The 25,422-nt window shown below is 48.8% G+C and overlaps 1 protein-coding gene across 1 annotated transcript in view; it reads right to left on the minus strand.

The window, feature by feature from the left end:
- Positions 1 to 25,422, minus strand: part of LOC119583471 (Na(+)/H(+) exchange regulatory cofactor NHE-RF1-like) — a 78,802-nt gene that overhangs the window by 34,671 nt on the left and 18,709 nt on the right. The window contains exon 2 of the mRNA XM_037931970.1: positions 17,958 to 18,224. Within this exon, the coding sequence (XP_037787898.1) occupies positions 17,958 to 18,224 (267 nt within the window). The remainder of the gene's footprint in view (positions 1 to 17,957; positions 18,225 to 25,422) is intronic.

The raw sequence follows: 25,422 nt of genomic DNA on the forward strand, positions 1-25,422 counted from the left end.
GGGCTCCTCCGCCTCCCCTCCACCTATGGCCAATGCCCCCTCTTTCTCCCTACTCCTCCTCCCCCATACCCAATGCCCCCTTCATCCCCCACCCCCTCCCCCACCCCTGAACCCTCTCCTATCCTTCCCTCTCGTCCTTTTCATCCTCCTTCTCTGTTCTTCTCTCTGTTCTTTGAGTTTTCCCTTCTTCCTTTCCACTTCATCTTAGTTTTCCTTTTCTTCTTATTTATATCTTTCCCTGTTTGTTATCTCTCTCTCTCCTCTCCCTCATCTCCCTTCTTCGCATTTCCACACAATGGAATAAACACAGACGCAAAGCAACAAAAAAAGAAAAACAACGGGAAAAAAATCATACCATAAAATAATCTAAAAACAATACAAATCATACAAACACGAAAAAGAAAAAAGAAAAAGGAGAAAAAAGAAAGAAGAAAAAGAAAAAGTAAAAACGGAAAAGAAGAAAAGAAAGAAAAAGAATAATGAAAAAGAAAAAGAAAAAAATAGAAGAAGAAGCAGAAGGGAAAAAGAAAACATAAAATGAAAAACGAAAGAAAGAGAGAGCGAAAAAAGGGAATAATTTTGGCCGCTCGGAACGGAACTTCGTCGCGCGCGGAGACCCGGCGGGAAAAGCGGCTTTGCTCCTCGGAAACCGTCCGGGCTCTCGCTCTCAAACCGTCCGGGCTCTCGCTCTCACTCGAACTCTCACTCAAACCGTCCGGGGCTCTCGCTCTCACTCAAACCGTCCGGGCTCTCGCTCTCAAACCGTCCGGGCTCTCGCTCTCACTCAAACCGTCCGGGCTCTCGCTCTCACTCAAACTCTCACTCAAACCGTCCGGGCTCTCGCTCTCACTCAAACCGTCCGGGCTCTCGCTCTCAAACCGTCCGGGGCTCTCGCTCTCACTCAAACCGTCCGGGCTCTCGCTCTCACTCAAACCGTCCGGGGCGCTCTCACTCAAACCGTCCTGGCTCTCGCTCTCAAACCGTCCGGGCTCTCGCTCTCACTCAAACCGTCCGGGCTCTCGCTCTCACTCAAACCGTCCGGGCTCTCGCTCTCAAACCGTCCGGGCTCTCGCTCTCACTCAAACCGTCCTGGCTCTCGCTCTCAAACCGTCCGGGCTCTCGCTCTCAAACCGTCCGGCTCTCGCTCTCACAAACCGTCCGGGCTCTCGCTCTCACTCAAACCGTCCGGGCTCTCGCTCTCAAACCGTCCGGGCTCTCGCTCTCACTCAACCGTCCGGGGCTCTCGCTCTCACTCAAACGTCCCGGGCTCTCGCTCTCACTCAAACTCTCACTCAAACCGTCCGGGCTCTCGCTCTCACTCAAACTCTCACTCAAACCGTCCGGGCTCTCGCTCTCACTCAAACCGTCCGGGGCTCTCGCTCTCACTCAAACCGTCCGGGGCTCTCTGCTCTCACTCAAACCGTCCGGGCTCTCGCTCTCACTCAAACCGTCCAGGCTCTCGCTCTCACTCAAACCGTCCGGGCTCTCGCTCTCACTCAAACTCTCACTCAAACCGTCCGGGCTCTCGCTCTCACTCAAACCGTCCGGGCTCTCGCTGTCACTCAAACTCTCACTCAAACCGTCCGGGCTCTCGCTCTCACTCAAACTCTCACTCATACCGTCCGGGCTCTCGCTCTCACTCAAACTCTCACTCAAACCGTCCTGGCTCTCGCTCTCACTCAAACTCTCACTCAAACCGTCCTGGCTCTCGCTCTCACTCAAACCTTGCTCAAACCGTCCTGGCTCTCGCTCTCAAACCGTCCGGGCTCTCACTCTCAAACCGTCCGGGCTCTCGCTCTCACTCAAACTCTCATCAACGTCCGGGCTCTCGCTCTCAAACCGTCCGGGCTCTCGCTCTCCTCAAACCGTCCGGGCTCTCGCTCTCAAACCGTCCGGGCTCTCGCTCTCATCTCAAACCGTCCGGCTCTCGCTCTCACTCAACCTCACTCAAAACCGTCCGGGCTCTCGCTCTCAAACCGTCCGGGCTCTCGCTCTCAAACCGTCCGGGCTCTCGCTCTCAAACCGTCCGGGCTCTCGCTCTCAAACTCTCACTCAAACCGTCCGGGCTCTCGCTCTCACTCAAACCGTCCGGGCTCTCGCTCTCACTCAAACCGTCCGGGCTCTCGCTCTCACTCAAACCGTCCGGGCTCTCGCTCTCACTCAAACTCTCACTCAAACCGTCCGGGCTCTCGCTCTCAAACCGTCCGGGCTCTCGCTCTCAAACCGTCCGGGCTCTCGCTCTCAAACCGTCCGGGCTCTCGCTCTCACGCTCTCACTCAAACTCTCACTCAAACCGTCCGGGCTCTCGCTGTCACTCAAACTCTCACTCAAACCGTTCGGGCTCTCGCTCTCACTCAAACCGTCCGGGCTCTCGCTCTAACTCAAACTCTCACTCAAACCGTCCGGGCTCTCGCTCTCAAACCGTCCGGGCTCTCGCTCTCACTCAAACTCTCACTCAAACCGTCCGGGCTCTCGCTCTCAAACCGTCCGGGCTCTCGCTCTCACTCAAACTCTCACTCAAACCGTCCGGGCTCTCGCTCTCACTCAAACCGTCCGGGCTCTCGCTCTCACTCAAACCGTCCGGGCTCTCGCTCTCACTCAAACTCTCACTCAAACCGTCCGGGCTCTCGCTCTCAAACCGTCCGGGCTCTCGCTCTCACTCAAACTCTCACTCAAACCGTCCGGGCTCTCGCTCTCACTCAAACTCTCACTCAAACCGTCCGGGCTCTCGCTCTCACTCAAACCGTCCGGGCTCTCGCTCTCACTCAAACCGTCCGGGCTCTCGCTCTCACTCAAACCGTCCGGGCTCTCGCTCTCACTCGAAGGCATAATTCTGTTATCAGTATTCCGCACCGAATCCTTCCAAAATAAAAATGAAAAAGATAATAATACAATAGGTAAGGATACGAGACAAAGAGAGGGAGAAAAAACATGTATAATGGTGTGAAAATGCATTCAAGGACACAAGAGAGAGAGAGAGAGAGAAAGAGAGAGAGAGAGAGAGAGATAAAGAGATGCAAAGAAGAGCTAAAACCAGAAAGAAAGAAAGAAAAGAAAAAAAAAAAGACGAATTAGAAGACGGAACAGAGATCGCGATAAGAGGGGGGGGGGCGGGAGAGGGGAGGTGGACATGCCACAGAGCGGGGCTCGCAGAGTTTCCAGGAAGGATGCCCCTCCCCTCCCCCTGCTCCTACTTCGCCTTGTCCTCCTCCTCCTACTACTACTACTACTGCTCCTCCTCCCTCCTTCCCCTTCATCTACTCCTCCATGTCCTCCACTTCCTCGTTCTCTCCCTCCTTCTCCCCTCCTCCATTTCCTCCTCCTCTCCATCCCTATTCCTCTCCTCCCCTTCTCCTCACCCCCCTCCCCCTACCTCCTCCCTTTTTCCACTCCCCCTCCTTCCTCCCTCCTCCATCTCCCCCTTTCTCCCTCTTCAATCTCCTCTTCTTCCTCCCTTCCTCTACCACCCCCTTCCCCTCTTTCTTCATCTCTTTCCTTCTCCATCTCCCCCTCTTTCCTCCCGTCCTCCATCCCTCTCCCCCCTCCCCACCCTCCCTCAACCCTTCCTTACCCAGAAACCTTGGGTAGGATGGAGGGATGAGGGAGCAAGGGAAGGGCAGGAAAGGTCAGGCCGGAGAATGGAAGGGAAAGGAAGCCGCCAAAAGGGTCAGACGAGAGACTGGAAAAGGGGGAAGGGAGAGGGAGAAAGGGAGAGAGAAAGTATGAGAGAGATTACGAAAGAGAAAGAGTGACAGACAGACAGACAGACAGACAGATAGACAGAGTGAGTGAGATTAAGAATGATAGAGAGAGAGAGAGAGAGAGAGAGAAGAGAGAGAGAGAGAGAGAGAGAGAGAGAGAGAGAGAGAGAGAGAGAGAGAGAGAGAGAGAGGGAGAGAGAGAGAGAGGCTGAGCCAGAGCGGAGGCAGAGAGGCAGACAATCAGCAGGACAGGACGGCGGCCGGAATGCGCAGCGGCAGACAGCGCGGGCAGCGACGGCCAGGCACCGACCGCCATGCGCATGACGCCCGAGGATCAACGGACGCGCATCCGGGGGCGTCGCGTGGAGGCTGATCGGCGCGACGGAGAAAGGGAAAGAGAGAGGAAGGAGGGGGAAACGAGGGGAGAAGGGGAAGAGGGAAAGGAGAGGAGAGGGGGAATGGGGGATGGAAAGGGAGAGGGAGGAAGGTGGGGAGAGGTGGAAGGGTGGAGGGGGAAGGGGAGAGGGGAACATGGAAAGGGAGGGAGAGGGGAAGAGGGAGAGGGGAGGAGGAGGAAAGGGGAACAGGGAAAGGGAGGGAGAGAGGGAGATAGGGGTAAAGGGAAAAGGGGAGAGAGGGGGAACAGGGAGAAAAGGAAAGGGAGAGGAAGGGGGAGAAACGTGATGTCCTTGAACGGACGAGTGGCAGCTACTCGCACGGAACGCAAATCGCTTTCCGCCGCAGTGTCCGTGTCCGTGATTCACGCACGGACGGCGAGGTGGACGGCGCGGAATGACGTGAGATAGGAACAACGACTTTAGCGGCACGACTAAGACGACGATGACGACCACAGACGCCGACTCCCGCGGAAATGGCAACACTGGGCACGGCGTCATCTGCACGACGAGATTCTTCGAGTCATTTGCGAGGCCGCGGCGCCGCGCAGGACGGACGCTGCCCGGAAAAGCGCTTCGGCTTCTGTGTAGAGAGAGGGAGAGGGAGAGGGAGAGAGGGAGAAGAAGAAAAAGAAGAAGGAGAGAGGGAGAGGGAGAGGGGGAGAGAGAGAGAGAGAGAGAGAGAGAGAGAGAGAGAGAGAGAGAGAGAGAGAGAGAGAGAGAGAGAGAGAGAGAGAGAGAGAGAGAGAGAGAGAGAGAGAACCAGAACCAAAAAGATACACGCAGTCGCCTTTCATTAAAAGACAGAGAAACACAAATAAATAAATAAACAAAGAAAACCCGGACGTGTCGCCAGGCCTGTGCCAGCTCGAGCGAAACCTTTGACAAATTATCTCAGCTACGAGTGAAAACCATAATTAATCTACCATTTTTATATACCAAGAATACCAACGCGAACATCCTTGACCGAAACACAAAACCTTTTCTTTTTTCTCAAAAAAACAAAAAACATCCTAACTACACATAAATCCTTTTTTTTTAACAGTATATGATCTAAACCGGACATAAACTCCCGGTTTTTATTAAAACAATAAATCAGTGATAGATTTCGGACAACAATAACAATCAGCAATGAACCCAAAGCTCCCTCGCTGCTTATCATTCCGATTTATATAGAGCGGTGTTGCTAACAGCGGCTATCATGCTTTTGAGGTTACATACTCGGGTGTGTGTGTGTGTGTGTGTGTGTGTGTGTGTGTGTGTGTGTGTGTGTGTGTGTGTGTGTGTGTGTGTGTGTGTGTGTGTGTGTGTGTGTGTGTGTGTGTATGTGTATGTGTGTGGTGTGTGTGTGTGGTGAGTGAGTGAGTGAGTGAGTGAGTGAGTGAGTGAGTGTGAGTGTGTGAGTGAGTGAGTATGTAAGTGAGTGTGCTTATTCGTCATTCGAGCATGAATTGTGTGGTTTTCTAGCAACCACTGTGCTATTGCCTTTGGGTAATGATAGACAGAATTCGATAGAGTACCAAATAATGTAAAAAAAATGAGTAAGAGGGGAATGGGGTGGAGTGAGGGGTGAGGGGGAGGGGGAGGGTGAGGGGGAGGGAGAGGGGGTGAGTGAGGGGGCGTGTTGAGAAAGTGATAGCTAGTACGGGGCATGCATGGGGGAGGGGGAGGGGGAAGGGAAGGTGAGAGAGAGATGGGGAAAAGGGGGAGAGAATGGAATGGAAGTGAAGGAGAGATACAGTATAACGAGGGGAAGGGGAAGTGAAGGGGGAGGGGGAATTAGAGGTACTTTATGAGAGACGAGGGGAAGGGGAAGGGGTTGGGGAAGGGGAAGGGGAGGGGGATGGGGAAGGGGTTGGGGAAGGGGAAGGAGAGGGAGTGCATTTGATTTTGTAAACATCCTCGATACAATTCGGTGACTGTATGTTGTTGTTGTTATTAGGGGGGGGGGGTAAGAAGGAAAACAGAGAGGAAGAGAAAAACTAATGAAAGACGAGGAAAAGAAGGAAGAGGAGAATGAAAGAGAGAGAATGAAAGAGAGAGAGCGAAAGAGAGAGTGAAAATGAGAGAGAGAGAGAGAGAGAGGAGAGAGAGAGAGAGGAGAGAGAGAGAGAGAGAGAAGAGAAGAGAGAAAGAGAGAGAGGAGAGAGAGAAGAGAGAAAAAGTGAGAGGAGAGAGAGAGAGAGAGGAGAGGAGAGAGAGAGACGAGAGAGAGAGAGAGAGAGAGAGAGAGAGAGAGAGAGAGAGAGAGAGAGAGAGAGAGAGAAAGAGAGAGAGAGAGAGAGAGAGAGAGAGAGAGAGAGAGAAATATGGAGCGAGGGCAAGACAATAACACAGGCAGTCACAATTGCCAAAGCCTCGCGTTATATCGTCATCAGCTGATAACACGATGGAATTTATGTTCAACTGATAAGAGCAGCATAAACCTCTCGCCAAAGTAGGCCACAAAACCTGAACTGAATGGCGTACCAAAAATGTGGAACTTGAATACCCTAACATGAATAAATAATCATAATAAGTGAGGCATTATATGAGATAAAACCACGATAGCAACAAGACAAATATAATGAAAGGTAAAGAAAACGAGAAGAAAAGAAAAATATAATACACGATAAAATAAAAACGACAAGCAATACGCAAATACTTCAATAAAAAGGTAAATAACGATAAAATGTAATAAAACCCCAATAAAGTCATTCTCAAATCGGGTTCGACGGATCTCGACTTTTATTAGACGGAATTAGACGTTTTTAACCAAGAATTTCTCTATTTAAACCGTATTCTTGGGACCGTGTTTCTCAGTGCTCGCGTGGCTTCAAACTTAGTCCTTGGAATTAATGCTTTAAACGTGATAGTGATGATTGTAATGGCGGTGGTGGTGACGATGGTGATATTGAGGGTGATGGTGACGGTGATGATGATGATAATGACGATGATAATGATGATGACGATAATGATATTGATAGTAATAATGGCGAACATGACTTCAGAATACGACAGTAACACTACAACCACACCTAAAACTTCACCTCAAGTTGACGGCGAACCTAAAAATACCAACATCCCTCCCCTTCCCCCCCTAATCTTTGCAACGTCCGCCCCCCTTGACCGCTGCAACGTGCCTCCCTGCGTCCGGTTCCCGAGTCGTCGACGTCCGCAAAAACAGGTGCGCGAGTGTGGCGGCGATGACTCGATGACTCGATGACTTGGGCCTCGGCGCGGCAGCCATCGTTGCGCTAAATGACATGCCCCCCGACATGGACCGATGGTGGGGGGGGGGGGGGGCGAGGGAGGTTTCTTGGGAGGGGAGGGGGGGGAGAGGAGGGGGAGAGGGGAGGGGAGGAGGGGGAGAGGGGAGGGGAGGCGGAGACGAAGGGAGAGGGGGTAGAGGGGAGAGGAGAGGGAAGGGGAGAGGGGAGAGGAAGGGGTAATAGGGAGGGGTGGAGAGGAGGGGGGGGAGGGGTGGAAGGAAGGGGAGGAGGGGTGTATGGTGAAAGGAGGGGAGGATGGGGCGGAAGGGAAGAGGAGAGGGAGGGAGGGGAGGTAGATAGATATATAGATAAATAGGTAGACAGAAGAGAGAGAGAGAAGAAAGAGGTAGACAGATAAAGAGAGAAGAAAGAGGTAGACAGAGAGGAAATAAATTGATATACAGATTCATAGAGAAAAAATATATCCTTCAAATAACGCATTAAAAGTACGAATTAAAAGAAAGGAGATCTGTTAATATATATATATATATATATATATATATATATATATATATATATATATATATATATATATATCGCACTGATATGTATATAATACCAGCCTAACGCCCAAGAATATTCCTTCACATCATACCAGCGAGAACTCACTCCATCACACAAGCGAAAACTCTCCTCATACCATCACACCAAGAGTAACTGAATTACCCCCCCCCCCCCTCCCCGCCCCCAATAACACGTACGGCATTATATAACAAAAAACAACCGGCCGAGCCAAACCGTACCACATCCCTAGAAGAGACTGACATTATAGATAGATAGATAGATGGATAGATAGATGGACAGACCCCGCAGCCGGAGCCCAAGCGAGGCCGCAGAAGACCCAACCTTGAGTTGCGGTTCAGATCCCAACGATCTATAGAATCTCACTACCGCTTCTACTACAACTACTACTACTGCTGCTACTATGGCGGCTACACGTGCGGAACCATCACCACTTCCGGCCTCCCCCCTCCCCCTCAACTCGCCGTCAGTAGGCCAGGCGAGGGAAGCGGAGGAGGCGACTGGTGGCCCAAAATTGTGGGGTTGATATTCTCGCTTTTGTTGTTGTTTTCGTTGTTATTGTCTGTTCTTTTGTTCCCTTGCTCCTTCTAGTAAGTTTTCCTTATTTACTTATTTACGGTAATTTTACGAAATAATCTTTGTTATCGTCATTATCATTATTAGAAGTAGTAGTATCATGATCATTATCATTTGCAACATTACTTGCTATTATTATCAGCATCCTTATTATGATTATCATCATTATCATTGTCATCATCATTATTATCATCATCTCCCCTCTACTACCTCCCTCATCTCTTCCTCTTCTAGCCTCTTCCCCCTTCTCTCTCCCTTCCTCTCGCTTCTTCCTCCGTCTCTCTCTCTCCCTCTCTTCTCTTCCCCCTCCCGCCTCTCCCCCCTCTATTCCGTCTTTCTCCCCTTTCTCTCTCCCCACCTTTGGCCTTCCCTAGCGTCCACACCGGCCGTCTACAGGTGTCTCCTTCCCCTTTCTGGTGTCTCTCCCGCACGTGGTCCCTGAGCAGCTGTTAACACAGGGATCATCGAAATCACACAGCTGTTTAACATCTGCCTTGGAAGAGGAGTCGGGACGGAGTTTGCATATATGTAGGTATGGACCGTTGCTCTCCTTTCCCCTCCCTCCCCTTCCCCTCCCCTCTCTTCTACCCTGTTTTGGCCCTCCCCTGTCGCTAGAGTCATGGCCTCCCCTTTACCTTGCCTAGTTTCGTGCGATGCTGGCGAGAGAGCTTGTTTTTTTCTCTCTCGCTGGAATTACCGATTTATAGTTTTTATTTTTACGAAAGACGAACAACAACAATACAGAAACATAATTGGCACCTACTCCCTCACCTCCTCCGCTTCTGTTATGCAATTTCAAATGAACAACAAAAGATTATATTTATACAGCACACACACACACACACACACACAAGCTCTCTCCCTCTCTCTCTCTCTCTCTCTCTCTCTCTCTCTCTCTCTCTCTCTCTCTCATCTGTCTCTTTCTCACGCACACAATATCTTTTCTTCGACCCGTCTATCTATCTCCCTATAGCAAAACCCTTTCAAAATCGTCCCTCTCCCAAGGCGTGGAGCAGAAACACGGCACCGCATCCACCAGTGCCAGTGCCACAGGTGTTGATGACTCACCCGCACCAGCTTACGAACATGTGTAGTAGCGACAGATGTTGAACTCTTTTGCCGCCTCTCCAGACAGACCGTAAGGTCGAAAATCCCTTCCCCAACCTTTAGGCGCGCCAGCCATGTGGACTCCGCCCACACTCCTCCACCAGAGTATGTAATCCCAAATGTTCGCTGTAATCCAACTGACCCACCGACCCACCAGCCCACCGACCCACCTCTTCAAGGCTCTTCCTCAGCGTGCTGTTGGTGTATGGAGGCCATGTGTTGGCTTTGATCACCTAACCGACCGATTCGAACGAGCGAACGAGATTCAGTGAACAGTAAAAGAACATAAAAAAGTAAAACAAAAAAGAATAACGACAAAAGAATAAAAAAAAAATGGTAACGCCTCATTTTTTGTTTTCATTAATAGAAAAAAAAAATAAAAAAAAAAAAAAAGAAAAATATAAAAGATGACAAAAGAATTAAAAAAAAATGGTAACGACACTTCTATCATTAAATAAAAGTCCTGTTGCGACGAATACAGTATTTTGTTTACCGAATCGCGACCACTGTTTACGGCCCATGAAAAATGGCGGGGCACGAGCAACACAGAATAAACCAGAGTAAAAAACTTCGCCATACGAGAAAAAAAGTATACGCTCATTACGCTCTCTTCAACAACAGCAAGCAAACAAACAAAAAAAAAAAACGTTACAAAATGAATAATGGCAGTAGTAGCGTAAACGTCAGCATTACCAACGCCATTGCGATAAGAGTTGCCAAAAGCCAGCCAGAGCGCTGCCTTATTAGGGAGGAAGAGGGGGGGAGGGGAAGGGGGGAGTGAAGGGGATAGGAGGAGGAGGATGTGAAGGAAAGGGGGAGACGAGGAGAGGGAGAGAAAGATGGGAAGGGGAGGGCAGAGGCAGTGGGTGAGGAAGAGGGAAGGGAGAAGAGGGAGAGAACATGGGAGGGGGAGAGGGGGGAGAGGGGACACAGGCAGCCACACGCGTACCGGAAACCAGAGATAATGCAGGTCGCCAGCGCCAGGTCCGACAGCGGGCTGGAGAACCTTCAATACGCACGTAGCCCGTCTCTCTCGCTCTCGCTCTCCCCTTTCCCTCTCTCGTTCTCCCTTTCTCCCTCCTCCCCCCACCTCCCTCTCTCTCTCTTCTTTCTCCTTTTTCTCTCTTCTCCTCCCTTTTCTCCTTTCTCTTTTTCTATCTCTCTCCTATCTTTTGACACTGCTTCTAAACGAGGCATGTCTCTACACAATCGCTAGGCAAAATCTAAAACAATACTACTATAATAATAATGATAAAAAACAATAACAATTACTATTCCTACTAGCAACAATAATAACGACCACAACAATAATTCCAAAACAAAAACAATAGTTAAAAATAATAAAACAATATAAAAAAAGAGGGAAAATGTCCGAAACTAGAATAAGGATACGAATAAAAGACAAAGAAACGAACGAAAAACGACAAAATCGACACCATTCATATCAACCCTGTGACGTCATTGATTGGTTCTAAGCAAATGAATTGGCGAAGCGATGAAGAAGTGATCGGGAGGCTGATGCATTCATGGATGATGAATAGAGATAAATGCGCTATCGGGTGACGAATAGATGGATAAATAATATTAATAATAATAATGAAATATATATATATAGATAGATATATAGAAAGATAGATAAATATACATTTATATACAGAATTGGAAATGTTCGTTCGTTGATGCATCCAATCCGGACAAGGTGAATCCGCACTCGTGTATGCATATATCCGCTGTATTTACAAGAACTGGCAAGTGGCACCTTTAACTCTACATGGAGAATTAACAATGCGCGGTAGTGTGTATCAAACGACAAATAAAAACGCGTTTCTAAAAATAGAAAACAGTAAATGAATACGTTGTTTATATGAGAGAACAAGAGTGCTGGGTAGGGGGAGGGGGGAAGGGGAGGGATATGGGTAGGGGGGGAGGGATGGAGGAGGAGGAGGAGGGGAGGAGGAGGAGGAGATGGAAGGGAACAGGCGGCTGTTGGAAAGGGAGAGAGGGAAAAAGAGAAAGAGGAGAAAGAACGTGCAAGAGATAAGTAGATAAGGAAGGGGGGAGAAGAAGAGAGAAAGATAGAGAGGGGGGGATGGAAGAGAGAAAGAGGGGGGGGGGAAGGGAGAAATAGGTAGGAAAAGAGGGATGGGAAAAGGGAATATATATATAAAAGAAAAAACAAATATATTTGGGTCAAAAGCAAAACTTGGTCTCCATTTTATTACCAAACCACCTATATAGGAAACGATAATGAGGGGAGGGGGGAGAGGAGCGGGAAAGGGAAGAGGTAAAGAGAGCGAATGTGGGGGGGGGGGGGGAGGGAGCAGAGCGAATTATGACGCGCCCTTGCAGATGTCACCCAGAGAGCGGGAGGGTCCTTCGCAGGAGCATGCTCAGCGTATCAATAACGTCCTAATTAGGAGGCTAACTCGCACCTCCGCTCCAGCGACATCACAACCCAAACGTACGCATAATTATCGATAATTAAAACAAGCATGCTCATCAAGCAGCAAGCACAGTTAAACCACACACAATTATCACTTTAGTAGATGCCCCACTTAGGCAGCAGATAAACCTCCCTGAGGGTGATCCCCTCCCCCCTCCCCCTCCTCCTCAAGTCCTGCCCTCGAGCCTCTTCCTATCTTCTCACTCCTTTTCTTTCCCCCTCCCCTCCTAGTCTCCCCCTCCCCCTCCCCCTCCAGCTTCCTCCTTAACCCCCTCCCTCCATTCTCTTCCCTCCCCTTTCCCGTCCCTCTCGTTCTCTTCCTTACCCCCTCCCCCCTAGCCTCTTCCCCCCTTCATCATCTTCCTTACACCCTCCCCCTCCTCCCACAGGTGAGTCACTCGACCTGACCCTGACAACACGTGTCCAAGCACCTGTCCTGCTGACAACACCTGTTCCCTTCGCCCTTCGCGCTCCCACACCTTCGTCCTGGCGTCTCTTGTTCTTTCACTGTTCTTCTTTGTTCTTTGCTATCGTAGAACTGTAGGATTGGGGGGGGGGCGATGCCGTACCTCTTTCCTGTTGTGTAAAATATCCATCTGTTTTCATCGCTTTTTCTTACGCCTTCGATTAGCATTCCATCCAACGTCATCTATTCTTTCCCTTGCTTTCGTCCCCACGTCTTGCTTTATGTCATCTTTCTCCCCCCTCCCCTCTTCCCCCAAAATAAAATAAAATAAATATCCTCTTCATCCACATCGCAATCTATTTTCCCCCAATATTCGATCTTCTCCTTATTGATCGATTTCTTCAAAATCAACCGCCCTGTTTTATCCCCGTGCCATTTCTCGAGGAGGTTCCCATGTCCCACTTTCTCCCCCGGGCGCCGCTGCTCCCCCTTCCCCCTCCCCCTCCCTCTCCCCCTTTCCCCTTCCCCCTCCCTCTCCCCCCTTCCCCCAGTCCACTCGCAAAGGGAGCAAAACCCGGCGGAGGCCAGGGCGACGGCACGTAAATGTCCCCCGAAGGAATGCTCCGCCGCCGCCGCCGCCACGAAGGTCTTGCGAGAGGCGGGGAAAAGGGGGGCAGGAGGAGAGGGAGGAGATGAGGGAAGGCAGGAGGAAGGGAAGGAGGGAGGAAGGGATGGAAAGAGAGAGGAAGGGAAGGAGGGAGGAAGGGATGGAAAGGGGAATTAGGAAGGAAGGAAGGAAGGAAGGGAGGAAGAGAGAGAGAGAGAGAGAGAGAGAGAGAGAGAGAGAGAGAGAGAGAGAGAGATGGAGAAAGACGAAGCAAGACAAAAAAAAAAAACGAGGAAGGTTAACTTTTCTTTTGTCTATTCCTCCGTTTTATCGCCGACGAATCTCCCGACCTTCGTTTTTCGTCGCCGGCCGATTTGGAAGAAGACTGTCTCGAGAAAAGAATGGCACTTCTTCGCGTTATTGCTATATTTTCTGCGCAATTTAACCTCGCTCCTTGAGGCAACCACGAGAAAGAGAAACAAAATAAAGAAATATCACACAAAACACCACACACACACAATATCTATCTGCCTGTATCTATATATAAAGAAATATCGCAAAAAATATCAAAATCTTACTCATTTTCCTTAGATCGGACCCGAGAAGTCACACGACGAAACCCCAATTGACCAATTCCAACGGGGAGAATGAGGTCAAGAGACAAGTGACATCTTTATACAAAAACACGCAGCAGGTAGAGGCGGGGGGGGGGGGGGAGGCAAAGGGAGAGGGAGGGAGAGAGGGAGGGAGAATGGAAGGCAAAGAGAGAGAGGGAGAGGGAGGGAGGCAAAAGGAGAGGGAGAGAGGCAGAGGGAGATGGAGAGGGAGAGGGAGAGAGAGAGAAATAGACAGACCGACAGATAGACAATACAAACGAGATAGAGAGGTGGCAGCTCCGGCCATCCAAGGGTGCTATCGCGTCGCCTTCTGTGTCCCGCCCACTTTTAATTGAACAGTGAAAGTCGGTGGGCGAAAAACCCGCCAAACGCCCACGTGCGCAGATCGCCGTCGGAGGCTTTAACTGCTTTAACAAAGGCACGCGCGTGTGTTGTTACGTTTTGTTGTTGTTGTCATTGTTGTTGGTGGTGGTGGTGTGCGTGTGTCTGTGTGCACGCGCGCTCGGGCGAGATAAAGAGACAAGCGCGGCGATGCCCACGCTCGGAATGAGAGCGAGAAAAACAGCAAATAAACGAGGAGATAAAGAAAGAAAGAAGAGGACGTAGAGAGGAGACGCCTAGAGGCCGGCAAAAGGCATTCAAGAGGCAAGCAAGAGACCGCGCAACAACGCAACGCAAGCGGTTGCAACAGCCGCTGGTCAAGCGTGTGGCAACGACGGCTCGCGGCGGGGGGGGGGGGGGGTGAAGGATATGGGGTAGAGGGGGAAGGAGGGCCGGGTGCCACGATGGGGAGTGGGGCGGGGGTGAGGGTGGGAGGGTAGGAGGGCCAGGTACAATGGGAGGGAGGGAGGGAGGGAAGGAGAGAGAGAGAGAGGGAAAGAGAGAGGGAAGGAGAGAAAGAGAGAGGGAAAGAGAGAGGGAAGGAGAGAGAGAGAGAGAGAGGAGAGAGAGAGAGAGAGAGAGAGAGAGAGAGGAGAGAGAGGAGAGAGAGAGAGAGGAGAGAGAGAGAGAGAGAGAGAGAGAGGAGAGAGAGAGAGAGAGGAGAGAGAGAGAGAGAGAGAGGAGGAGAGAGAGGAGAGAGAGGAGAGAGAGAGAGCGACACCCTTGCGATGGGAATTGCGTTCGCCCCCCCCCCAGCCCCCTCGCACTGGTCGCGCCCCTGCGTCAGGAGTCGAATCGTGTCGCCGGGCGGCTCCTGTTTCGCTGCCTTGGCTTCACTGCGTCTGGCACTGCTCATTATTTTGGCACTGTGGCTCTATGCGTTTGGTCCCGTGGCACTGAGTTGGGTGCGACGTCCAAATTCAAGTTTCATTCTGCTATTTTCAAATGATCATTTTTTTAGAAAAAAAAAAAAAGTTTGGTATTAAAACAGCAAATATAAATCATATCGAAAATGATCAATCTCCTTCCAGTAACATGAATCGCCCTCTTAGGCACGCAGCCTCCCAGGGACGACAAACTTGCGAAACGCCCGTCGCGCGCCCCCGTCAGCGCCGATATTCTCCCGCGACAAACTGCCACAGCGGGACCCGACGCCTCGTCACGCGGCCCCGTGTGAATGACGCCATGCGGAGCGCTAGCGAACGCCATGCACCTGGCCGCACGTAAACACCGCCCGACTGACCTGGGCATCTGGTCGGACCCGAAGTCCAGGTGTGCGCTCGCTCAGTGCGGCAGGTGCGGCCGCAGCGGCGGCGGAGGGCGGCGAATCGGCCGTGCGGCAGCTGGAGCCGGCGAGAGAGGGCGAGGGAGAGGGGGAGGGGAGGGGAAAGGGAGAGGGGAGGGGAAAGAGAAGAAAAGGGGTGGAAATAAAGAATAAAGAGAGAGAAACGCTGAGCTGAATGGAGAAGAAAGAAAGACAAAGACAGACAAAGGAAGCGCCCCTTTACTTCCTCAATCCACAAAACAGACCTCTCCATAGCACGCACTCTTCCACAAACAAGCAAGACCCAGCCTGGCCACAGTCTGACAGTAAAAATAACTCTAGTAGACTCTAAAGACACATTCTTCCCACACGTAACTGTAAATGTGTCACGCCGTCCCCTGCCTCTCGTGCCTTCGATCCCAGAATCACCATCAATTGCAAATCACAACTATTCAGCGAAATTCCGAGGGACCATAAAACTCACACGAGCAACAGACGGACACCTGGAATGCAACAATAACGGGAAACGGAATCGCCCTCATATTGCAAATTGCAACGCCATTCTTGCAAACTACAACCTATAGTGATGTAGCAGACTGGCCGTTAAATAGTTCGAGTGAGTGGTGAAAAAAAATGTCTGCGGTGAGGGAGTCTCTGTTTCTGACTCATGCATCAAGAGAAAGAGAAAGAGAAAGAGAAAGAAAGAGAGAGAGAGAGAAGAAAAGACTAATTATGATGGTCTCTTCATATCTTAAGTGTGTATCCTTCTTCCTCTTCCTCCTCCTCCTCCCCAGCCTACTGCTTCCACCCTTCCTTCTTCTGCCCCTCCTAATCCTCCTTCTCTCCCTCCTCCTAATCCTTCTGCTTCTTTCCTCTTCCTATTTTTTCTCCTCTCCCTCCTCCTCCTGCTGCTCCTTCTCCTCCGCCTCCTGCTCCTCCTGGATCGGCAGACTGACGAATTATGAGGCTGTTCGCTAACACTTGCGCGTCAGCACCGGTCATGCACAAACAAGTCCACTGACATTCCTCTCTTTCTCCTCCTCTTCCTCTTTCTCTTTCTCTTTCTCTCTCTCTTACTTTCTCTTCTTCCTATTCTCTCTTTTCACCTTTCTCTCTCTCTTTCATTTCTTCTTCTTATCCTTTCTCTTCTTCTTTCTCTCTCTGTCTTTATCGTCTTCTTCCTCTTTCTCTTCAATTCCTCTCTCTGTTCTCTTCTTCTTCCTCTTCTTTATCTACACCTTTATCTTTCGCTTTCTACTTCCCTCCCTTCCTCTCCCTATCTCTGCTCCTCTCCATCCCCCTCCCCCTTCCTTCTCCCTCCCCCCCCCTACCCCTTTCCCTTCTCCTTCACCCCTTTCTCTTCAGCCTTTTCTCCTTTTCACGTGAGGGAAATCAGGAGGAAATTCGGCGCCAGTGACGTAACTCCCAGCGCCCCGCACTTCCGAAATCGGGACCAACAAAAGTAAGAAGGAAAACGGCGATTCATGTGGAAGGACAGGAACAACAATAAAAAATAAATAAATAAATAAACAACAACGGGTATTAGATATCGTGGCAGCAGGAGCAACGATAATACTGAAAAAAGGACGGGAAGAAGAAAAAGAAAAAGAAAAACAAAATTAGAGAAATTAAAAGTTATATGAAGTTTTCCGAAAAAAAGGAGATGAGAAAAAAAAATTGAAAACGAAAAATAAAGAGGAACATATTTACAATAAAACTAAAAAGACCACGAATATAAAAGATAAGAAAACAATAAGATAATGGGAAGAGAAAATGAGAGAAAAGATAAGAAGGAAATAGTTGAAAAAGGCGGCAAAGAAACGGCAAAGAAAGGACATAAAAAAACAAATAAGGAGACAAAGGAAGGAGATACAGAACCGAGAAGATAACTAGAGATTTTTTATTTTTATTTATTTTTTTATTTTATTTTTCTTCATTTAAACAGCCTGATCCTTCGACTTAAATAATACGATTTTTCTGTCTTCATTAATACTATACGGAAGGTATTATCCATGCCGCTGTTTACAGAAACAACTCAAAGATGAACAAAATACCAACCAAAAAACAAAGAAAAAAAAAAAAAAATCAATGACTAGAAGAGGAATCACTCATATCACATGCTTACTCGCAAACAAACAAACAAGCATATAAATCGGATGAAAATAGTCATAACAATAAAACCAAATAAGAGAAAATATTGCATAAGTGAGCAAATAACACATCGCTACACACAACACAAAAAATATATAAGGGATCATCTTCACACCCAATCCTAACAAACACAAAAAAACACACAAACTCGCAACTACATATCATTTGCCTCACCTGTAGCTGCGTTGAATAATATTAAAATATGGAACACAAACACACACACAAAAAAACAGTCTTGTGGCTCATCTGTAGGTAATAATAATAATAACAATAATAGCAAAACACAAAAACACGCGTACAAACTTCTGTCTCACCTGTAGCTGCGTGGAATAATGACAATAATAAAAAAACATACAAACACACAAAAACCGCTCTTGTTGCTCACCTGTAGCTAATAATAATAACAATAACAGTAATAATAAAACACACAGACACACATCCAAACTTGCATCTCACCTGTAGCTGCGTCGACCATTCAAAAACCAAACCCAAGCAACCCAACAAGCAAGAAGCCCTCACGCCGCCCTCTGCCTCACCTGCGGCTGCGTGGACGCCTCGCTGGCGGCGGACGACGAGGCGGCCGAGCTGACGGAGCGGGCGTCGGCGTCGTCCTGGTGGTGGCCGTTGGTCGCGGGCGGCTCGGGCGGCGGGGGGGACGGCGGGGCTCGAACCGACGACTTGGTGATCACGTTGCTCTGGCTCCCGCGCACCACGATGTTCTTGGCCTTGTAGTACTTGTCGGCCTCGGGGTCCAGCACCAGCAGGCGCGTCTCGTTGCTCACCGCCTTGATGCGCTGCACCACCTGCGGGGGGAGGGAGGCAGGGGTTAGAGGGTGGGGCGCTGGTGGGGGAGGGGGAGAGTGGGAGGAAGGGACGGAAGGAGGGCAGGGAAGGAAGGAAGCAAGGGAAGGGAAGTAGGAGGTACGAAACGACAGATGGTGGATGAAAAAGGGGACAGATAAATGAAAATAAGAGGAGAAAGAGAAAAAAAGTAAAAAATAACAGGCAGACAGACAGATAAACGTAAATAATAAATACTTCTTAAATAAGTAAAAACCCTTTTTAAATAACAGATACTTTTCCTCCATTCGAATACCGAGCCAAGGTCGATATCTACCATTACATAACACAAGGAGACTAAACCCGACCCTCCTCCTCCCTTCTCCCGTCGCAACAAATTAACTCGGTACAAAACATAGCTAAATAACATACATAGAATTAATAAATACATAAATCTTCCCTCCCCCAACCGCATGGCATCTCTACGCCTGCAGATTCATGAGGAAACATGAGGTGATCCAACCCCATGAGAATGAGGCAACCGAAGCTTGTCATGTCCCTTCCCCCCCCCCCCCCTTCTGGGAGGACCGGGTGCTGGTCGGGAATTAATGTCGCTGTCTCTTTCTCTCATCTTTCTCTTTCTATGTCTCTTCTTCTTGCTTTTCTCTCTCTCTCTCTCTCTCTCTCTCTCTCTCTCTTCTTCTTCTCTCTCTCTCTTCTTCTCTCTCTCTCTTCTTCTCTCTCTCACTCTCTTCTCTCTCACTCTCTTCTCTCTCACTCTCTCCTATTTCTTTCTTCTCTCTCTCTCCTACCTGTCTCTCCCTCTCTCTCCTATCTCGACCAATCTCTCTTATCTCTCTATCTCTCTCTCTTATCTCTATCTATCCGTCTGCGCCCCCCCCTCCGTTACGCGCAAGTACTCGTATGTGCTGCCCACCACGTACCTATTGGAAACCTGCCACTGGCATTACGTCCCTTCGATGTATAATCTAAGTCACTATTGCTTATCCTCGTCAGCGGACTGAAGGCAACAACACGCTTTCTTAATGAGTTATGATCATATCATTAACATGCTATTTACATATAGACATGTGTATGTAACAAGTGTGTTCTCCCGAAAGGTCTAATAATAATAATAATAATAAAAAAATCGTCATCATCATCATATAATAATAATAATCAATATTGTTACATCACCATCATATAATATATTAATAATAATAATAATAATAATGCAGATGATGATACTACAACAATAGTGAGATATTTTACCAGATTTCAGTACTGCTACTACAACTACTACTACTAATATCAATTGTAGTAGTGGTAGTAGTAATAATATAATGATAAAACAACAATAATAACAATAATAATAGCAATAATAAACATAATAACACTAATATACATATTAACAATAATAAACATAACAAACAATAGTAACAGTAATAATAACAATAATAATAAACAAGATTTTCTTAGGACAGAGCCAAGAGAGGAAATCCAGCTTATCACAGGAAACGAGATAAGAAATACGATAGCTTGTAACAACTCTTTCCCCGTCTTCTCTCCCGGCCTCCCTTCCCCGCCCACCCCTTTCGCCCTCCCTCCCCACTCACTCAAACCGCCTCTCTTTATCGAGTCAAATCCCCCCCATCCTTTCCCCACTCGCCCTCCCTCCCCCATCCTCTTTCTCCCTGGGCTTTTCCCCACCCTTTCCCCATCTCGCCCTCTCTCCCCATCCCCTCTCCCTCCCCCTATTCGATGAGCCTCAAGCGACCAAAACGCGTGTAAAATGTCCACGCATTTTCCCCATTCTTCATCACACACTGCATATCATCACCATCCTCGTCCTCGTCGTCTTCCTCCACCTCCTTCTCCTCCTCATCATCATCACCACCATCCTCCTCCTCTTCCTGCTCCTCCTCCCCATCATCACCATTTACGTTGTGACGTTGATGACATGACGCAGCAAACTCGTCCTTTTCTTGATTGGAATCTGACCAGAAAGCCAGACCAGATGGCTTTAAAAAAGAGGGGGAAGGGAGGGGAGGGGGGAGAGGGGGAGGGGAGGAGAGGGAGAGAGGAGGAAGGAGGGAGAAAGAGAGAGAGATAGAAGAGGGGGGGAAGGAGAGAGAGAGAAGAGGACTGAAGGAAGGAAGGAGAGGACTGAGGGAGAAAGAGAAAGAGAGAGAGAGAGAAATCCAGCAGAGATAATGAAGAAGAGAGGAGGCCAATCCAGAAGAGATGATAAACAGAATAGCAGAGACGGGAAAACGACTAATGGGGGAAGGGGGAGGGAAGGGGAGGGGGGGGACTCGCATAGCTCCCTCGTCCCGCTTGAACGAACCGTCAGGAGAGGCGTCAGCAGCACCAAAGGCACGACAGGTGTCAGGCAAAGCGCTGCCGCTGATCGAGTGCCTGACATCCATCTTGCGGCTGACAGCTGGCGGTTGCGAAGGTGTGCGTGCGGTTGAGAGGGAGAGGAGAAGAGAAGGAGAGGGGGGAGGGAGGGAGAAAGAGAGAGAAGAGAAGGAAAGGGGGGGAGGGGGGAAGGAGGGAGGGAGGGAGGGAGGGAGAAAGAGAGAGGAGAGGAGAAGAGAAGGAGAGAGAGAGAGAGAGAGAGGAGAGGAGAGAGAGAGAGAGAGAGAGAGAGAGAGAGAGAGAGAGAGAGAGAGAGAGAAGGAGACAGGGAATAATGCAAGATGATAACAATAACAATAATAAAAAAATAACTAACAAGAAAATGCAAATAATAATAATAACAACAGCAGTAACAATAATGATAATAACAACAGCAGTAACAATAATGATAATAATAATAACAATTATACGAACAATAACAATTAAAACAACAACGAAATACCAACAACAACAACAAAATGAACAAAAACAACAATGCATCTTATAATAACAAGACCAACAACGCAAAAAAAATCTTCCCATCTCAACGGACGAATGAATCTCTCTAACCCCCTCCCCCCCTCCCCCCCCCCCACCCCCAAAACAGAAGGTCACCCCACGATATCTGTGACCCTCGTGACCCCGGCATCCAGTGAGGATGTCGAGGCGAGGGGTCAACGGCGTTTCATATCTTTACGATTACGTAAATATTGGAGAGGATGAGGGAGGGGGAGGGGAGGGGGAGGGCGAGGGTGAGGGAGGGTGAGGGCGAGGGTGAGGGAGGGTGAGGGAGTGTGTGGGGAGGGTGAGGGAGGGTGAGGGTGAGGGAGGGTGAGGGGAGGGTGAGGGAGGGTGAGGAGGGAGGGTGAGGGCGAGGGCGAGGGAGGGTGAGGGCGAGGAAGAGGGAAGTGGAAATGAGATTGAGGGGTAACGGTGAGGAAGAAGGATGGGGAGGGGAGGGGGAAGGAAGAGGGAGGGAGAGGGTTACGGTTGGGAAGAAGGAAGAGGGAAGGGGAGAGGAGAAAAGGAGAAGAGGCCGAGGAAGAGGGAGGAGGAAGGGACAGGAGGAAGAGGGAGGAGGAAGGGACAGGAAGAAAGTGAGGGAGAAGAATGGACTGAGAGAGGGAGGACATAGAGGCAGAGGAAGGAGAGACAGGAAGGAAAGGATCGACGAAGAGGAAGAAGGAAGAAGAAAAAGGGGAGGAAGAAGGGAGGGGGGGAAGGGAAGGGGAGAAAAAAGAAGTGAAGAGAGGGCAAGGGAAAGATGGGAAAGAGGAGGAAGATGAGGAAGGGGAGGGAGAGAAAGGAGGAAGGATGTGGGTGCAAAGGAGAAGGAGAGAGAGGCTTAAAGAGAGGACGAGGGAGAAAATGGATAACAGGAGAGAGAGAGAGAGAGAGAGAGAGAGAGAGAGAGAGAGAGAGAGAGAGAGAGAGAGAGGAAAGAGAGAGAGAGAAGACTGACTAATAATAAAGAAGGAAATAACGAAATGACAGAAAAAAATAGTAAAAAAAAAAAAAAAAACTAAAAGTAGTGAATACATTAGGAAGACAAGAAAGACAGAAAAATAAAGATATACAAATACTCTTGTTCTGTTCTCTTTTCTTTTCCGATTTTCTGTCCCTTTTTTCTTCACGTTTCTTCCTTATTTCTTTGTTATCATTCATCGCTCCACCCTTAACCCCTAACCTCTTTACAGCGACCCTCATCCTTTCCTGTCAGAGAATGCGTCTTATTATATATATATATATATATATATATATATATATATATATATATATATATATATATATATATATATATATAATATATTTACATATATTATATATACATTTATATTACATATTACATATTACATAACATATATATATATATAATAAAATCATAATAATATATATGATATAATATATAACAAATAATCTGTAAACTAACTCTATCGTAAAGCTGAATAACGTAAAACAACCCAAAACACCAACCATGAAAGCCAAAACAAAACAAAACAAAACTATAAATAAACCCCCGCCTTTTACACCACGAAAATAAATCCGGACTCCTTTCGCGCCACGCCCGCACGCCCGCACGCCCGCCACGACGTCTTCATCATCCTGCTCCTCCTCCTCATCTTTCTCTTGCTCTTTCTCTTCCTGATCCTTGCCTCCTTTTCCCCTTCTTCTTCTTCTTCTTCTTCTTCTCTTTCTCCTCCTTCTTCCTATTCCAAATTCTACTCCTCCTTCTCTTCCTTCTATGGAGGATACGGAGGGAAGGGAGATGGAAGAGAAGGAACATCGTTCATTGCGACAAATGTATATAAAGAAAAGTACGAGTCAGAATGAACGTCCTCGCTGCGTCAAGTATTTCTGACGAAGATATAATCGAAACCGGTCAGATACGTCTCTTGCGCCGGAAAGATATTCAATTTCATTTCTACATTTTTCTACGTGGAGGAGGAGGAGGAGGAGGAGGAGGAGGAGGAGAGGAGGGGGAGGAGGAGGAGGGGGAAGAGGAGGAGGGGGAGGAGGAGGAGGAGCGAGGAGGAGGAGGAGAAGGAAGAGGAGGGGAGGAGGTGAAGGAACGGGAGTTGGGGCGAAAGGAGGGAAGTACGAAGGAGGGAGGAGGAAATGGGGGAACAAGAGGATTATGATGATGATGATGATGATGAAGAAAAAGAAGAAGAAGAAGAAGAAGAAGAAGAAGAAGAAGAAGAGTGTAAAGAAGAAGAGGAGGATAAGTATAAAGAAGAAAAGGAGGATAAAGAAGAAGAGGATAAAGAAGAAGAAGAAGATGAAGCAGAAAAGGATCAATAAGAGCATGAAAAAGAAGAAGAAGAAGAAGAAATCGAAGAAGGAGGAGGAGGAGAAGGATGTAGAGGATAAAGGATGAGGGTAAAGCCGAAGGACAGCATCCTACATCTGGAAGCTGTTTAGGAGTCATGACACTGGGCTGGTGGGACGCGGTGCCAGATGCTCGATGAGATGCACGTTTTACCAATGCTACGAGCGATGTTCATCTACATTCCGCTTATTATTATTATTATTATTATCATCATCATCACTCCTCTTTTCCTATTCGGTGTCTCATTCCTTCGTCGTTTTTCTCTGTTTTCGCTCTCGATTTTTTTTCGCTTCAATAGTTTTCTCTCTCGTCGTGTGTCGCTCGCACTGTTATCAAATGCCCTTTTCTCGCGCGGGAAACGAGGGAGAAGGTGGAGGAAACGTCAGCGCGGATGACGAGACAAAGGAACAAGAAAAGAGAGAAGAAAGGAGGTGAGAAGTGAGGAAGAAGAGGAAGAGGGGGAGAGGGGAAGGAAAAGGTTTAGGAAGAGTAAGGGAGGGAGAGGAGGGAGGGACGGAGGGAGAGGAAGAAGAAATTAGAGAGGGAGGGAGGGAGGGAGGGAGGGAGGGAGGGAGGGAGGGAGGGAGGGAGAGAGAGAGAAGAGGAGAGGAAAAGAAAGAAGAGTTAAGAGGATAGAGAAGATGAAAAGAGAGAAAGGAGACAGGGGGAAAGAACGGAGACAGGAGAGGAAAGCAAAAGATAGAAAAAGAGGAGATGAAAAGAGTAAGAGAGAAAACCCAGGAAACAGAGACAAATTACGAATGCCACAGCGACACAAAGGGGAAGGCGGAGGGCAGGAGACCCGCCAATTAGCAGCGGCCCAAACCACGTCTGTGCGCCGGCCACAAGCATCGCGCCGCCGACCCGACCCCCGCCGCCGACCCGACCCCCGCCGCCGACCCGACCCCCGCCGCCGACCCGACCCCCGCCGCGCTCAGGGAGTGACGCAACCGGCCGTAAGTCACGTGACCACGAGGCCCGGCCGCCGACGAAGCGAGGTCAGGCGAGGCCTTTGCGAATGGAGGCGAAAAGAGAGAGGGAGGGAGGATGGGAAAGAGGGAGAGAGGGAGAAGAGGGTGGGTCGGTGGGTGGGTGGATGGGGGAGAGGGAGAGAGAGAGAGAGAGAGAGAGAGAGAGAGAGAGAGAGAGAGAGAGAGAGAGAGAGAGAGAGAGAGAGAGAGAGAGAGAGAGAGAGAGAGAGAGAGAGAGAAAGGCGATAACAGAGAGAACGCGGCCGCGAGACCACCCAGCCACCAGGCCCATTATCCCCCCCCCTCCCCCCGCCATCCATACGTTAGCAATTTCAGAAGCCACCCCCTACCCCCCCCCCCCCCCATCCACCGGCTAACCCGTTGCTCAATGCCAGCGGACCAGGGACGCGTGTGTGGCATTAAAAAAATCGCATGACATTTCTCCGCAAATCGCATTATATTTACCCCCCCAAAAAATTGCATTACACCTTACCTTAAATCGCACTGAATTTCCCCCAAAACCGCATGGCATTTTCTTCAAATCGCATTACATTTTCCCTAAAAATCTCATTACATTTTACCCTAATTCACAGAACATTTCCCTCCAAGCTTAAATATATTATCCCCAAATCACAATACATTTTCCCTGAAATAGTCATTGACTACTCGAACAAGATTATGAATAATAATAATATTAAATTCTTTTATTTGAAAGCCCCGAGACCTCACACCTCTCATGCCCCGAGCATTTACGTGAGCAACTGCCCCGCGCGTGTGACATTTCCCCCACCAAATCGCAAAACAAAAGCCGAACACGATGCGCAGACTCTAAGAAAAAAATCGATAAAATCATAAACAGAAAAAAACAACAAATGTTTCCTTTAACTAAGACTTCAGTTCTTACATTATCCTACACCATTTCTCATGCTGAGCGTATGTACGACTTTATAATGATTTAATAATGTCGTGCGCGACATTGACCTTTTCGCGGCAACATAAACCCGCCTTGACGACCGTTCC

This window comes from Penaeus monodon, chromosome 17 (assembly GCF_015228065.2).
Source record: "Penaeus monodon isolate SGIC_2016 chromosome 17, NSTDA_Pmon_1, whole genome shotgun sequence".
Taxonomy (NCBI): Eukaryota; Metazoa; Arthropoda; class Malacostraca; order Decapoda; family Penaeidae; genus Penaeus; species Penaeus monodon.